Genomic DNA, 17,173 nt, shown 5'->3' on the forward strand with positions numbered 1-17,173 from the left:
TTCCTTGCTTCTGGGCACATAGAAGACTGTACTTCTCAACCCCTTGTCATTGGGTGGGGCCACGTGGCTAGTTCTGGTCAGTCACCTGCAGCTGTTTCTTTTCCCTCTGTGTTAATCAAGGAGGACTTGGGTTAAGATGGCAGAGCCACAAGTCTGAAACGAACTGGCATTGCCTTATGGAATATGGAAACGAACTGGCATTGCCTGGAGACACTGCATGGACTCTGAAAGGATAAGAAATAAACTTATTATTGTGTGAAGCCACTGAAATATTTGTTACTGCTGTGTAGCCTGGCTTCACTGATACAAACTTCAACACATACTGTCTAAAACTGATAAATTAAGAAATAGCCAACTATGCATATTACTTAGAATTATGGAGATAATCACTAGAAGAATAATTAAACATATTAAAAATGTTGCCTCTGGGGAGCAGGAAAGAGGAGTTAGGAACCTGTTTTCATTTATAGTACTATATGACTTTTTTACACAAAGTAATTTGTAATTGCATTACATTGGCAAAGATAAAATTTTATAAAAATCTGTGTGTGTGTGTGTGTGTGTGTGTGTGTGTGTGTGTGTGTTGGAAGGATTCCCACCAAACCATTGCAGTGGCTTTCCTTAGCAGGAAGGACATGCTAGACTGAGCATCTGAGGAACTACAGATCTGGTGGGACATGGAAGGCACTATGGGGAAGGAGTCTACCCCATTGGAATGCCAGTCTGAGGGGTCTGATTTTCATCCAGATGGCAATGGAGAGTCGTGGAAGAGTAATAAGCCGTAGAGTATTCTGAGCAAATCTACTTTTGTAGTGAGCACCCTGACTTACCTGGACGATGAATTGTGGGGGAGGGAGGAGGCTGCATGGTCTCCGTGAAAGCCTGGACTAAGACCTGCACACAAACAAATGTCTATCAAGGGCCTGCTGTTTGCCAGGTGCTATTGGTATGCCCAGCCATGCAGCAGGGAACAAAATGGACCAAGTCCCCTGCCTTTCGGGGAGATTACATGGGTGAGAGAGGCAAACGGAGAGAAAAGAAGTATAAGTCAGGTGGTGGCTCATGCTACAAAGAAAAATGAAGCAGTTTAAGGAGACGGAGAGATGGTGGGGAGAGGGGTATTTAGACAGGGCGGCCAGGCGTGGCCTCTCTGTGGAGGTGACATTCGAATAGAGTCCTGAATTAAGGGAAGGAGCAAGTCATGCAAAATGTGGGGTTCCAGGCCGAAGGAAGAGCAGTCCAGAGGACCTGAGGTGGGAATGGGCTTGCTGTGCCCCAAGGAACCGCAGAGAGGCCAATGGGGTGGGGGCGGGGCACATCTGGCAAGGGGAAAGTTCTGGGAGCTGAGGCCCTGAGAGGTGGTAGGAACCAGTTCATGGAATATGGAGAGAACCCTAGGGAGCTCTTGGGGGGCGTTGAGAGCAGGAGAACGGCATGATTTGTCCCAGGAGGCCAGTAGGGCCAGGCTTGGCAGTCGGTTAGTTGAGGAGGATGTGGGGGCACTGGTTAGGACGGGAGCCTCTGGGGCTCTGCCCAGCAGTCAGTGCGGTGCCACTCAGCCCTGCCTGGACCAGCTACAGCAGCTTCATCACCCACTTCCCAGCATCCCAGCCCCCTCTGGGAATTGAAGGATCCTCACAAATCAAAATAGCAGGCAAAGAACAGCTGCTAATTGTTCTGCGTAAAAGAAGCGAAATTAGACGAGTCAGCTGTGGGGTTGAGACCGCCTCCCACACAGCTGTGATCCCGCACCCCGCTGAAGACAGGCTTCCCGAGACTTGCAATTCTGCTGTCTCTGAGCAAAACTTTCTGCCTCTCCAGCCCTGGGGCAAATGACAGCTATTCGGGGAGGGAGTGAGACAGATGCTGGCCCTGGAGGACAATGAGAGAGTCCATTTTTTTTTTTTTTTTAACTGAAAAAAATCAGTCCCTTCATGAAGGAAGAGATTTCGCTGATACGAATTAATTCAGTCATTTAAAACACATTGGGGGCACTCAGTGTGCATTCATTGCACGTTCTCACAGTTGCCACAACGGTGTCCTGGGTACCCAGGGCCAGCGTGGTAGCAGGGGGTTTCTAGAGGGGTGGACGCAGGCAGTGTGGTTCCACCTTTGGGGCAGAGTGGAAAGAGAGCACCGGTTTGGGAGTCAGGCGGTCTAAGTTCTCGCCTTGGCTCTGCCACTGTGGCTGTGTGATCTTGGGTGAGCCATGACCCCTCCCTGGGCTTCAGTTTCCCTGTCTTTTCTCAAGATGGGCTTTAGGCCACGTGGTGTTTCTCAAACTTCAGAGCCCATAAGAATCACTTGCGGGTGGTGCTTGTTAAAGATTTCTGGGACACCTGGCTGGCTCACATGGTAGAACATGTGATGTGACTTTTGATATCGGGGTTGTGAGTTCAAGCCCCACGTTGGGCCTAGAGCTTACTTTAAAAAAAAACAAAAACAAAAAAACAGATGAAGATTGCTAGGCCTGGGTGCCATAGATTCAGATTTTAGTAGGTCTGAGGTGGGGTCCAAGTCTGTACTTCTAGGAATTCTGAACGGAGTCCTTGGACCATACTTGCATAAAATCACTTTCCCTCAATCTCTCAAGGGCTCTTCCTGCTCTGAAATTTGAGGAGTCATTTGTACAACTCTTCTCTGGGTTTCTCAGATCACTCTAGGGGCATGAAAGAAGTCCTATTCCCTGCCTCGGTGTACCTGTGTGTTTCTGCGCCGATCACATTGCACTGGGACAGTATTTCAGTGTATGCAGCCCCCGCTCCCCCCTCCCCAGGATGTCCTGTGCCCACCACAGGCCCTGGTGCAGAGAGGGCCATGACGGAAATGTAGGCCAAACAAGTGGGCAGCTGTGGTGCAGGCAGCTGCATGGCAGCATAGATCATGGAGGGATGTTTCAGGTGCAGGAAGGCTTAGTTGCAGACATCTGGCTTGGACACCGGGGCTCATGCCTTGGGTTGGATGTATGGGTGAGTCCAGCTGCATGGGGATAAGAAGGTCTGGAAGGAACCACAGGAAGGACTGGGAGCCCTGGTCGACCATACAGGGCATCCCAGGAGGTCCAAGGCCCCAGCCAGTCTGCTAGGCAGAGCTGGCCAGTCATATTTCCAAAAGGTCAGTGGAAGAAGCCAGAGGGTCAGGTCACTCTGGTATAGTCCCCAGCTTCATTGTTCACATATGAAGAATAATAACTATCATATAGTGAGCCCTTGCATGCTTTGGGCTCAGGGATACGTGCTGTATGATCTATGAACTCTATGAGGTTGGTAAAAGCATCACCCCCTTTTTACAATTTACAGACTCTGAGGCTTAGAGAGTTCAAATTACCAGCCCAGAGTCCCTCTGTTAATAACTAGTAGAAGCAGGGTTAGAACCTAGACCTGTTTTCCTCTGGAGCCCAGTTTTGTGTTTAACCATGTTGCTTAGTACCCCTCAGATGACAAAGGATTTTTTCCTAAAATACTTTCTGCCAAAGTCACCCACAGCCAGAGAAATCCTTTTGCATCTGTTATAGTGAGAAGGAGTGATGCTGAGTCAGAGTGTTTAGGGTTCTAGTCCCACCTCTGCCACTGACCTTCTGTGTGTGACTTTGGGCAAATCATTTCCTCTGAGTCTCATGTGAAACTGAAATCTGTGAAATGGGGACAATTACACACGCACTTCCTTTTAAGGTACACTAAGATGAAGACAGCCACCAACATCTATATCTTCAACCTGGCCCTGGCAGATGCACTGGCCACCAGCACACTGCCCTTCCAGAGTGCCAAGTACCTGATGGAGACATGGCCCTTTGGAGAACTGCTCTGCAAGGTTGTGCTCTCCATTGACTACTACAACATGTTCACCAGCATCTTCACACTCACCATGATGAGTGTCGACCGCTATATTGCTGTCTGCCACCCTGTCAAGGCCCTGGACTTCCGCACACCTGCCAAGGCCAAGCTGATCAACATCTGCATCTGGGTCCTGGCCTCAGGTGTTGGTGTACCCATCATGGTCATGGCCGTGACCCGCCCCCGGGGTGAGTGAGTGAAGAAGCTTTGGTACAGCCACTGATCACAGAAGGCAGCATGGGGGCTCCTGTGGGTATGCAGGCCACTTACTAGAGTGGATGTAGTTGGCTCCATACCAGTAGAGGTGTGCACTGCTGATCAAAGTGTGGGTGGCTGGCTAGTGAGAGGGTGCGTAGTCAACCAATTGGACGTGAATGGTTGACTATTGTGACAATGGATGACCGGTCAGTGGTCAGATGGGTTGCTGGCCAACGGAAATTTATGAATGGGATGGTGGAGGGTTGATCTATGGGGATGTAGCAGCTGGCCAGGAGCATATGGATGACTGGCTTAAAGGGATATGGGTGGCCAATTGGGTGAGGGTGTCACTGACCAGGGAGCAGTGGAGGCCATAAGATCTACAGTCTCATCCCAAATGCCCTTCCACCCCAGTTTGAAAACCACTGGCCCAGATGACCAAAGCAAGCCCTAGAGAATGGCCGTTAGAGAATAACAGGTACATTTCCTCAGAGTAAAAATGGTAACTAGTTTAGTAACTACTTGTATCAGTCAGGGTGGCAGCTGTAACAAGCAATCCCCAAAGCTCAGTGCTTAACAGTATAGTTTATTTCTCACTCATATCACAGTCTAATGTGAATCAGAGGAGGAGGAGCTCTTATTCCACAGTTCTTCAGGAACCCAGGCTCCTAAAGATGGTTTTGGAATCCTCCACTGCTGGCATTTGGCCGGCAGATGAATATGGAGAAGGAGTGATAGAGTATGGCCAACATTTAGACGTTATGGCCCATCTCCTCCTAGTGATAGCTGGTTATGTGGCTCCTGCTTGACATAAGGAAGTGGGACAGAAAGTAGTTTTAACCATGTTAAAGACCTTGGTCACTAACCTATCTGAGCCACACTGTATCATGGGGTGTTGTGAGGATTAAATGAGGCTCTATGTGTAAAATACTCAGGACAAGGCAGGGATGCATCCAGAATCAGAGAGGTCAGGTGGCTTACTTAGGGTCACGTGGCTAGGCATTTGATGGAACTTGGCCTAGCACCCAAGGCTCCTGCCCTTATATCTGTTACTCCTATTGCCCCCTGAGTTGGAGGTTTGCAGAGGGTCGTGCTGTGGGTGGAAGGGGAATAGGTTTGGTGGGAGGCCTTTTGACCACCTTAACCATCACATACAGCTTCCCTGTAATTGGTCTTGACTCAGCAGCTGGGCCCCATTGCTCACTGCCAGCCTTCAGTTTATGGGCCATTAGCTGTAGCCCTGCTAGGGGCCAGACCAGATGGGCCTCCTCTCTCCGCACTCCATCCCCTGCACATCCTCCCCACTCAGCACTTGGTTCTGTATGCAGCTTGCTGTGTGACCTTGGACAAGTGCTGTTCCTCTCTGAGCCTTGTTCTGCCATCTGCACAATGAAGTCCTTGGACTCAGTCATCCCTGGGGGTCCTGCCATCCTGTTGTCCGGTGGACCCCCTCTGTGGATCTCCAGCACCCTTTCTACAACTCTCAGGATCCAAGTCCACAGCATGGCTCCTCAAATCCCAGAGTTCCAAGAGATCTTGGGAGCTCCCCAGGACAGTCTCAGGCCTGTTTCTGAATCCCAAAACATCCACTAAGGTGCTCATCCAGCCCACACCCACACTCCAGGAACAGGGAGCTCATTCCACCCTGGGTACACCTCTGGACAAACCTAGCAGTCAGCTCTTCTTGCCATTAAGCTGAGATCTGCCTCCCTGACCTAGCCCTGACTTCTGGACTCATATGTATCTGCCCCTCTGCCCTGTGACTACACCAAGAGCTTGAACCACCTTGTACTAATGTTTCACATGCCGTAGCTTATTGAATCCTTGCAACAACCCTGTGAGGTTTAAGTACTGTTATCAGTCCTACTTTGTGGAAGCTCTCCTAGAGGCTGAATAATTTGCCCAGGTTCACACCACAGGTTTAGTAAGGCCTGGGTTCTCTTAACTCATGCTCTCTAGGTCAGTCTTAGCAGTATTGTCCCCATTGCAGCTAGTCTGGAAATGGGTAGGGTGTTTTGAGTTCTCACAACAACTGGCATTTGGGGGCTTTGGGCTAAACTATATGATTACTGCTGGCCGTGGATGTAGAGGCTTTGGAAGGGACTGGAAGAAAATATAGAAAAGAGACCTCCTAGATTAGGGCCAATCCCGCTGGGGTCTTTAAGGATGAGTAGGAATTCATCAAGTACAGAAGTGTAAGAGGACATTCCAGACAGAAGAATTACCTTGAGCAAAGGCCAGGAGGAGGTGTGGGACCTGACCAAACCAAGAAGGGTAGCAAGCAGGCAGGGTATGCTCAGGCCCACACAACCCTCACCTCCTGTCTCTCCTTGTTTCCCCGGCAGACGGGGCAGTGGTATGCACGCTCCAGTTCCCCAGCCCCAGCTGGTACTGGGATACGGTGACCAAGATCTGCGTGTTCCTCTTCGCCTTCGTCGTGCCCATCCTCATCATCACCGTGTGCTACGGCCTGATGCTGCTGCGCCTGCGCAGCGTGCGCCTACTCTCGGGCTCCAAGGAGAAGGACCGAAGCTTGCGGCGCATCACGCGCATGGTGCTCGTGGTGGTGGGCGCCTTCGTGGTGTGCTGGGCGCCCATCCACATCTTCGTCATCGTCTGGACGCTGGTGGACATCGACCGCCGCGACCCGCTCGTGGTGGCCGCGCTGCACCTGTGCATCGCTCTCGGCTACGCCAACAGCAGCCTCAACCCCGTGCTCTACGCCTTCCTGGACGAGAACTTCAAGCGCTGCTTCCGCCAGCTCTGCCGCATGCCCTGCGGCCGCCCGGAGCGGAGCAGCTTTAGCCGCGCCCGCGAAACCACGGCCCGCGAACGGGTCACCGCCTGCACCCCGTCCGACGGTCCCGGCGGGGGGGCGGCCGCGTGACCGCGCCGGCCCGCCCCGCCGCCGTCCTCCCACTCCCCGGGGTGACCTGGCCGACTCCCCGGGCTCGCAGGGGGCGGGGCCGCGACGCGGAGTGGGGCCGAACAGGGCCCCTGTTTTGGAGAAGGGGGCCGTGCTGGAGCGGAGGCAGGGGCCGAGAGACTGGAGCCCCCGCGAGGGGAGTGGGGGGGCGGGGTGGACCTCGGTGTGGGGCGGGGCACGGGGCACGCAGCAAGGCGGTGGGGCGGTGCCTCCGGGCTGGCTGGGGGCGCGGTCGGCTTGGTGTTGGGTGCGAAGAGCTGGCGACCCTGGTGGAGCAGGGCCTGTGGCTCTGGAACTCGGCGGCTTAAACGGGGCCTCTGCGGTGAGCCAGCTTCCGGTTCTGGCCAGAGCAGGCTTGCTGGCCTGGGACCTGAAGAACTGGGCCCGGGACCCAGGGAGCAGTGGTAGAGTTGGAGGCTTGACAAAGGGGCTGCAAGAGTGGGTCTCTGTGTGGTGGGGCCGGGCCTCTTCTGGGGGCGAGGGGGACCGACAGGACAGTGAGGCGGCCTGCGGCTCCAGACTGGGTCATGAGATAGGATAGGGCCTGTGTGCAGGGGATGGGCGCCTCAACCTTGGGGTAGAGTCCCAAGCCCTGAGTTCTAGCAAGAGGCGGGGCTTGCCGAGCCCTAGGTCCAACTGGACTTTATAAATAAAGAGAAAATAAAACAGAGAGGAAGAGAGAATATACCTTTTCTGTCCTTGACAGCTATTTTCTTGGAATGGCTTCAGCAGCGACGTAGTGTCCCCAGCACTTTGTGCCAGTGGGCCCTGGGACATGACAGTGGAGCAGGGCTAGCGGCTTCAGGCAGGGCCACAGTTGGGGTAGGGTCTCCAGCCCTGAGCTCTGTGGGGCTAAGAAGGAGGTCCTGCAGCTCCAACACCAGAGCTACAAGTCAGCCTCTGCGCCAAGGGCGGTGGGCGGGCAGAGGCGAGGCTGGGGAACTTCCGCAGTGACATCGGGTCCTCAAACCGGAGGACAGACGCTTTTGGGGGAGGGGGGTCCCAGGGACCTGACTTCTCTGCCCAGGTACCGGAGGACAGAGGACCACGCTAGTTAGAGCTCCATGGACCCTGGGACTGGATAGGGGCATCTGAAGCACCAATGTGGATTTTTCTCCTCCCAGTCTTGGGTGTCTGGTAAGAACCTCCAGGAGAAATCCTCTCCCTTCTCCCAACCCCTGGCTGCGCCCAGTGTGTCCAGTGTTTCCAATGCTGTGTGCTCCCCAGCCGCCCCCCCCCCCCCCCCCCTTATCCCAGCTTCCCCCTTCAAGCTGCTGAGGGCGAGTCCACCCCGAGCAAGGCATAGAGGTTTTTCTCTTCATGTGTTTGGCATTTTATTCAGGCATTCCCAGATCTTTGCTTTCCTGAATATGGTGGTCTGTCCTTGTTCCCTGAGCCTCCCCCGTGCTTCCATCGCCTCTCCCCGCCCCCTCCCCCCACAGGCGCACACACCCCTGACTCCCTATTGAAGCAGTGAGCTGACATCCTTGTAGAAACAAATTAACTTTCTTCCCTTTTTGGGACAGATGGAGAGAAATTGACGTCTTTGTCTCAAACCACAAAAAAAAAAAAAAAAAAAAAAAAGGAAACAAGATACCTCTTTTCTCTTTCTCTTTGACAGTCATTTCCTAGGAACAAAAGCCTTTCCCTTGTCTGGCTGACTGTCACTCCAGCAGGGGCTGAACTGACATTCAGGAGGTTGCGGGCTTAGGCACCAACTTGAGCTTTGCACATTAGGGATAGGGATGCCCTTAGTTGACAAAGCACAGCCCCCTTCTCAGGGTGAGGCCCCAGAAGCTCCAGACCTGGGAATTTTCTTCCTCCAGCAAATGGCTCCAGTAGCACTTGGGAAGATGTAGGACGGTGCCCAGTGACCATAGAGACTTCTGTGTCTGAATGCGGGTTGGGGGTGTATCAGCAAGGTGGGGCGCTCCTCATCACATGGGACTCCTCTTACCAATGCCTTTGAGAGATGTCACAGAGAGGGGACAATTTAGGAACTGGGGAACACTTCTGAAGAAGGTGACATTGGAGTCAGGGCTGTTGATTCTCTCTGCAAGGACTGTGTCCCCTTCCGCTCGCTCTCAAGGCTGCTCTGGGTCTGCTCACTGCCATTTCCTATGGCTGTAACAGATCTGGCTGCTCTTTACTACTTCTCATACATAAATTTGTCCTGGGGTCAGCAGAGGCTGCGTCCAGGCCAGGTGCCTCTAGGGTAAAGCAAACATACTGAAATCGACATCACGCCAGGGGCTGTGCACACTGGGCACTGGGACTTGGAAATAAGTCAGATACAGCCCTGCCCTCAGAAAGTTCAAGCCCATGCTGGGAGACAAGGCATGAACAGATCATTGCATCTCATTGTGATGCATGCAGTGACCGCAAGCCCCAGGGAGAGTGTTGTAGGGAAGTGCCTTTCCTAGCTTTATACTAAAACACATTCATAACAATTCTAGAAGAGAAAAGAGTCAGTCAAAGGATCTTAAAGAAAGAGTAGGAGTTGGCTACCAAGAAGAGGGAACAGCATGTGCAAAAGCATGGAAATGTTCCGGTGCTTGGTAAACCTGAGAAAAGCTGTGTGCATTTGAAGCATGGGGCTTAACCGAGCCCTTCCGAGTGCCAGGCTCTGTCTGAGCCAAGCACTTTATGAACATTATCCCATCCGATCCTCGTGAGAGCCCAGTTTACACAAGAGGCTCAGAGAGGTCAATCCACTCGCCCCTCCGTCACAGACCCTGTTAGTGGTGGCAGAACTCAGGTCAGTAGGACTCCAGGGTCCAAGGTTCTGGTGAAGCCCAGGCATCATTGAAATAGAAGAGCCTTAATTGCTGGAACCCTGGGATGAGGATTTTCGAAGACTTCAAACCAAATGGAAAAATCTGAAGGAAAAGGGCAATTTTCCATGAACTTTTTTGTTCCTCCTGAAGCTCTCCAAATCTTCACATTTCAAAATGTACCGTGCATGATGCATTTTAAAGCTCCAAACTGACAGTGTAATTCTAGATCATCACAGGGCTCTCAAAAGTGAAGTAGGTCTGATTTCCCCCAAGGTTTCCATTCCTCTCTCTTCAGGAGGTAGAAGCAAGTTTTTGCTTCTGGTTTCAAAATGCCCTACAATTTCGTATCTTTTCTTGTAATAGAAGTAGTGGTGAAAGCTGGAGTCAGATTTTGGCTTTCCCTCTCTGTGCCTCAGTTTCCTGCTCTGCAGAATGGACTTCCTTTACAGGGTCGTTGTGAGGATTTAATGAGTTAACGTATAGATGGGGTCCAGAGCACAGGTAAGCTCTTAGCACATGGTAAGTAGCTCTTATTACCTAGAAGTGGAGCTGCAGCACAAGGTCAGAGCTGGAGACCTAGAGGGAAAAGTTGATGAGCTTTCAGGGACAGCAATGAAGAGAAAAGAGATGGGGGACCCACCCTGGGGATCCCCCTGCTTTCTAGGCTCAGGAACCACAGTGGAGAGTGAGAAGCTGCCTGAGAAGCAGGAGGAGGATGGGGAGAATGTGTTGCCATGGAAACTGGAGGAGGAGGGCGTTCCCGGGGGGGAGGGAATGATGGATAATGTCAGGTGTCATAGAAGAGAGATTGGAGGTGGGGAGGGCAGGAGGGTGATGGGAATAAACCAGAGCCTCAGGTTGAGTTTCCTGCGTGGCTTGGGAAGGCCTAAATCTGGATTCAAAGCTCTGAAGCTAACTGGCTGTGTGACCTAGGCAAGGGATTTGCCCTCTCTGAGTTTATGTTTTCTCTTAGCTCTAAGACGAGGGAATGGATGAGTCTCTAGTATGATGTTCAGTCTCTAATAAGAGTCCTGGTTTTGCTGGATTCTTGGCCGCTTGCCAGCCGTATGATCTTAGGCAGGTAACTTCACTTCCACGAGCCCCATCTGAAGACTAGGGATGTGGTGAGGGAGGTGCCTGCCAAAGTGCCTGGCACATAGTAGGCCCCCAATACAGAATTATTCTGTGACAATAGTGGGGAGCCAGAGGCAGCTGTCTAAGGAGGTTTGCTTAGCTTGGAATTTGAAATGCTCCTCAAGGTGGAGGAAGCCCCCAGGGCCCCGAGAGGACTTGGAGGAGCGCAGTCCAGACTGAGCCCCCACCAGGCCTCTGCCCAAAGGCCAGCCTCTCTGTTTTCAGCAGTGGATCCTTAGCCTGGCCTCTGGCCACCTTCTCTGCCTGGACCTACTGCAGATCCAGGCTGGGAACCAGCTCAGAGGCTCCAAACCCCTAGGGAGTGACCCCACTCCCACCCCCACCTCCAGAACATGGTCCCAGCACTCACACACAGCACTACGCACAACTTTCTCTTGTCATTTATTTATTCATTATTATTTTTTCATTCCTGGGCACTGAGCACATAGTGCTGGCAGCTCCGGGGAGTGAGGGGAGAGAGGGCCTGGGCCCGACCCCAACTCCGAGCTTACAGATGTTGGGGGACCGGAGGAGACTGGGGACTAGCACAGCCTGCTGTGGGGTTCGGGCGGCAGGCAGCTTGGCAGTTGAAAATGGGGCCCAGAGGGGCTGGTGAGAGCCTTCGTTTATCCTGACGTGGTAGAGTGCTGGGCTGGGTGCTGCGCGGGTTCTGGCCCCATCAGCAGTGCCGGCCATGAGCCCCCCACCTGGTGCAGAGTGCTCTCTCACCCACCTCAGTGAGAGGCCAGTATAGCAAGAATAGTGTGTGATACACAGCCCCCGTCTCTGTTCCAAGCACTTTACATGGGTAATTTATTTCATCTTCACAGCATGACTATGAGGAAGGCACTATTACAATGATTACCCCTACATTACAGATGAGGAAACTGAGGCTCAGCGAGGGGAGTGGCCTGCCCAAGGCCACATGGCTTGCCCATGGCTGCGCCAGCTAGGATCCCATCTTAGATCGGTCAAGTTCACTTCCTCTGCTTTTCCCCGCCTTCCTCCCACGAGGAAACTGATTACGCAGAGGGCACTGGACGGGTGTCCAGCTCATAGTCACAGACTGAGCCTTCCCGGTGCTGGGTTCTGTGTCTCATCACCTGGGCAGGTGATGAGGTCATAGTTTCCCAGTTTCCCAAGAAACTGCCTTGACCTTGGCAGGTCCCTCTGTCCATGCATTCCCTCTCTGCCTTGGAAGGCTTGCTCGTTCTATGATTTTTCAGCTGCCTGCTATGACTTTGCTGTATGACCTTGGGCAAGCCACTTCACCCTTGGAGCCCCTTTCCTCAGTCGTGGATGACAACACAAGAAGTTGTGAAGATTTACAAAAAGGCCTGTCTGTTTCAGTCACACGAATGTTGCCTGTAACCGGCACATAGCATTCTCCTGAGTGGATGAATGAAGCATCTGATGCAGAGTAAATGCTCAAACAGTGGAGCTTTTAATGTGATCTAACATTTTAGGTTATACCTGCTCTGACCCACATTTCTTAATGCTGTAGGTGGGTCAGGAGCAAAGGACTTTCTCTTTTAACCGTCTCCTCGAGTTTTAGGAGATGGGACAGCATGCATTGGAGAGACAGTTTTCAAGAGGACGTCTTCTCCCCAAGTGCTTTATACATAGCTGTCCCCTTTTGTCTTCAGCAAGACTGCCCTCTCCGGCACCTAAGAGGGAGGCACAGTCTGGGAGGAATGAAAGATCCCTAGGTGGCACCGGCCTGGGCCTTCTGGCCAGAACATTTGAGTCATGGGGATGGAGCCCCTTGGCAGGTATCCATGCAGGTGACATCCACATGATGGGGCTCATCTTCCAGGATCTCCTCTTGGAATAAGTCCCAAGCCAGGAGACAGGGAACGTGGGTTTGACTCTGCCCACTTCCTGCTATGTATATTTGGGCAGGCCTCTGTCCCTCTCTGGGCCTACAATGGAGGGACAGAGGTAGGACTTGATGGGTTCTGAGGGCTCTGACATGCTGGGAGAGAACAGAGACCTTTCCCTTCTGTTCCTTGATGCCAGAAACAGACATCTGCTGGCAAAAACCACTGGGCGTTTGTCCAAGGCAGAGGAAAGGATGCCTGGGGGTCTGGTGTTTGTAGTTGGAGCTGCCCTGCTTTGGGGATGAGGGAGGCAGGCATGTCAAAATGAAGCTTGACTCATACACCTGGCTTTTTGCCTATCCCAGGTCCTATCATGGTACCAAGGACCAACCTTCTGTTTTCCCAATAAAGAAAAGCACTATTCTCGGTGTCCACATCTCTGGCTGTTTCTTTGCTGACCTCTGACCTTCTGTGGTCCCCTCACGGGGGGGGGGGGGGGGGCGGCTAGCCTGGGGAGGTGGTGTGTGTGTGTGTGTGTGTGTGTGTGTGTGTGACACAGACCTGGTTGCTCACAATGAGTGAGTAGTCCTATGCTCAGGACTATCTCAGAGGGAGCTGCAATACTGTCCCTAAGAACCCCATCTGGGGGCCTGGCTGGCTGTTGGTAGAGCATGCAACTCTTGTTCTCAGGCTGTAAGTTCAAGCCTCGCGTTGGGTATAGAGGTTGCTTAAAAATAAAATCTAAAAAACAAAACAAAACAAAACCATCTGATGGGAGAGAGACATACACAAGGTAGCTGTAGCTACTTCCTAGAGCATGCCCCAAACCAAAGCAGGCTTCCAGGAGCCCCCTCTCCCCCAACCCTCCAGATTGGCTCCTCCTTCTTCTCTGTGGCCCACCCCCTAATCTAAGTCCCTTGTCCTCCAGAGTCCTGCCCACCTCACGTGCCTCTTGGGGTTCCCACTGGCTCCCCCTCCTTTTCTCTCCACCCTACTCCCACCTCCGTTCCATTCTCTTGTCCTGTTGGCCCTCCTTTTGGCCATAGAAGCCCCAAACCTCCTCTGGGTGCATTCAGGGCAGCCCTGGGCATGGGGCTTGATGTCCCAGGAGACCTCTACCTCCTCAATGTTCCTCACCTCAAATGGTTGCTGATGGTTAATAAGTAATTCTCTGGAAGGGAAATTCCTGCTCCAAGATCCGTCTCCCCACCAGGTGTGATCAGGTCCTCAAGAGGGCGCCAGAGCCCGAACTCCCCCCTTCCCCTGCTGAGGCAACCTCCCTTCAGAGAACCATAGCCTCAGAGCCGGGGCTGCCCACCCTGGAGCCTGCTGTGTCAAGGTGATGAGCACCAATGCAGGTGGGCGGCCTTGACCCAGACTGGGATCTCACCCCCGCACAGCTGCAGGCCGTTTGGGCAGGGGCACGGGCAGGGCTGCGGACTGCCCAGCATGGGGAAGGGGCTCACAGAGAGGGACTCAGGTGAGGAAGACTTCACAGAGGTCTGGCACCTCTGCCCAGAGCTAACTCCCACTGAGGCCAGGAAGAACTGCTCTGAAGGGTGTGTGTGTGTGTGAGAGAGAGAGAGAGAGAGGGAGATTGCACAGCATGTGTGAGAGCACCTTAGTGTTTAAGTGCACGGTGGAGATTTTTTAAAAAACTGTTTATTTTTGAGAGAGACAGAGTGCAAGCAGGGGAGGGGCAGAGAGGGAGACACAGAATCCAAAGCAGGCTCCAGGCTCCGAGCTGTCAGCACAGAGCCCAATGCGGGGCTCGAACTCATGAACCTCTAGCTCATGACCTGAGCCGAAGTCAGACACTTAACCGACTGAGCCACCCAGGTGCCCCAGTACGTGGTGTGGAGGTTTTTATACACCTTTGTGTATGGCCTGAGGAGAAGCACATCTGCATGACCACTCTGAGCATCACTTTCTCTTTTGTAAAATAGCATAATTATTATAGCTAACGTACCAGGACTCTCCGGAAGACCCAGTGACCCAACAGCTGTACATGGTAAGTGGGGCACAGAATTATTGATGGGGGGGGGGGGCACAGTCTGCCTTTAACCTTCAATAGCTCCCAGTTGCCTGAAAAACCCAGATGACCTCTCATGCCCCTTCCCAATGGGGGATTCTAGGAATCTAACTTCAGTCTTGCCTGCCTGCAACCTCAAACTCCCTCAGAGGGAGATGAGGACGCACTTCAGGAAGAGAACGGCCGAGGCCCAGCCCAAGGGCAGGCAGTTCTGAGAAAGTGCAGCAGGCAGGGCAGACTACTGTCATGTGCCAGCTTCGTCACCCTTCCAGATCCGCTCCACTTCCCTCTGCTTCCAGGAAGCCTTCTCTGATTGCTCTGTACCGATCCTTTGCCCTGGTTAGATCCCCCACAGCTGCTATCAGGGCCCCCTCGTGCAAGCCGCTGGCCTGCATTGCCAGACATATGCGAACCCTGCCACCCCCTAAGGGGAAAGGAAAGACCCATGAAAAGGTACACAGGTGGGTTTTCTCCCCCCAGTGTTTATGGTTATTACAGGATGCTCGTTAGAAAAACTGAGAAACCTGATAAGAAAAAGAAGAGGTAAAAAACATCACTCATGGTTCCCCATCCTATTAATTAACATATGAGTGTTCTTCCTTCCCCAGGGGAAACCCCAGCGGCTCCCAGGTGATCCCAGAGCCCTCTGCAAGGGGGTGTGCGGTGTGAGCCAAACAGCTGGTCTTCGAAGAAATTGAGGAAAGGAGGCAGGACAAGCTCATTTCACAGACGCTGCTGCCACCTACTGGCCATGTCTGGCATCAGCACCCTTATTTAGTTTACCCCTTTCTTTGCTTTCTTTCCTTTTCCTTTCTCTATTTTTTAATGTTTATTTATTTTTGAGGAAAAGAGACACAGAGCGTGAGCGAGGGGGAGGGGCAGAGAGAGAGACACACACACGGAATCCGAAACAGGCTCCAGGCTCTGAGCTGTCAGCACAGTGCCGGACGTGGGGCTCAAACCCACGAACCACGAGATCATGAATGACCTGAGCTGAAGTCAGACGCTTAACGACTGAGCCACCCAGGCGCCCCAATGTAAGTTTTTTTTTAAATGTTTTACTTATTTTTGAGCGAGAAAGTGTGAGAGTGGGGGAGGGGCAGAGAGAGACAGGGGACAGAGGATTTGAAGCAGGCTCTGCACTGACAGCAGTGAGCCCGATGAGGGGCTTGAACTCACAAACTGTGAGATCATGACCTGAGCCGACGTCAGACGCTCAACCGACTGAGCCACCCAGGTGCCCCTAATGCAGGGTATTTTTAACAAATGAGGAGATGGGGGTTCAGACAGGGCAAATGCCCAAAGTCACACAACAGCTCCCTCTGACAGTCAAGGTGTTGCTCTGAAGAGAAAGAAAAGGAAGATGCAGCAAAGCTGAAAATCTTTACTAAGCTGTGGAGACCCAGCTCAGATCCCACCCGCAGAGGAGAAGTGCCCAGAGGTGGATGAGGCACTGGCGGGATAGTTTCTCCTCCCAGCAATGTTCCCCTGCCCTGAGTTATGGCTTCAAATTCATTCATTCAAGTAATATTTATGTACAGTGTAGCAGGCTCTGTGCTCAGACTGAGGATGAGCAGTGAACAAGCAGAGGGAAGTCTAGTCTCTGCCCTCATTCCAGCACAGCAGCTCCCCTCTGTTTCCCTCTGTTTCCCACGTTGGGCTTCTGTGGCTAAATGAGTTAGACAATCACTTGGGTTAGTTGATCTCTAAGTTATTCTCAGGTCTAAAAGTTTTAAGACTCAGTCCATGCCTTACTTGGTCACCAGACTATGAGCTGGAGGAGGGCTGGCACTGGGTCTGAGTCCTCTCTCTGTCTCTCAACCCCAATCCTGTAGGCGTGGCTACAAGAGGAGGGGCTCAGGATGTGTCCATGCAGACTGCCCACATGTGGGTGACATTAGACTGATAGCCCTGCAGGGACTCAGCCAACAGCTCTGTACTGACCACAGACCTCCATGCCACACACGGTGCTGGCCCTACCAGAGGAGGCAAGGGCGGGCAGAGAAGGCTTCCCGGGGCTTATGCGGTTGGACCTCCATGCCTAGAAAGCAAAGGAGGGTTCAACCGGATGGAACAGAGGATCCCTGAGCAGTCCTGGCTGGAGAAATCCGACTGTTAGGATGTGGCCACACAGAAGGTGGGGTGAGAGTGGACTTACTTCCAGGTAAAAGCTCTGGAAAATCTAGGTGAAAGCCTGCCTGGAGGGGGTAGGAGGTGGGAGACATGAATCTGGATCCTGCTCTGGCTTCAGAATCCCCAAATCTCCCATGGGGGACCTCATGCTTGGCTCACTGTGAGGCTTATGTATCAGTCAAGACTTCATACTAGCATCGGCCCTAAAGGAACCCTGGTCTTGTGTTCACAAAGTCATATATTTCTGTAAAATTTGCAAAAGTAAAATATATTAATTTGAATTGGCTAAGGTCTTTCCACTCTGACTTCCCTTCTCTCCA

General features: G+C 52.6%; 1 protein-coding gene across 1 annotated transcript in view; it reads left to right on the forward strand.

The window, feature by feature from the left end:
* The window catches only part of OPRD1 (opioid receptor delta 1), a 31,577-nt gene extending 24,547 nt beyond the window's left edge, over window positions 1-7,030 (forward strand). The window contains exons 2-3 of the mRNA XM_042952247.1: window positions 3,672-4,021; window positions 6,377-7,030. Of these exons, the coding sequence (XP_042808181.1) occupies window positions 3,672-4,021; window positions 6,377-6,918 (892 nt within the window). The 3' untranslated portion in view covers window positions 6,919-7,030. The remainder of the gene's footprint in view (window positions 1-3,671; window positions 4,022-6,376) is intronic.
* Window positions 7,031-17,173: the final 10,143 nt, after the last annotated feature.

Source organism: Panthera leo, chromosome C1 (genome assembly GCF_018350215.1).
Source record: "Panthera leo isolate Ple1 chromosome C1, P.leo_Ple1_pat1.1, whole genome shotgun sequence".
NCBI classification, from domain to species: domain Eukaryota; kingdom Metazoa; phylum Chordata; class Mammalia; order Carnivora; family Felidae; genus Panthera; species Panthera leo.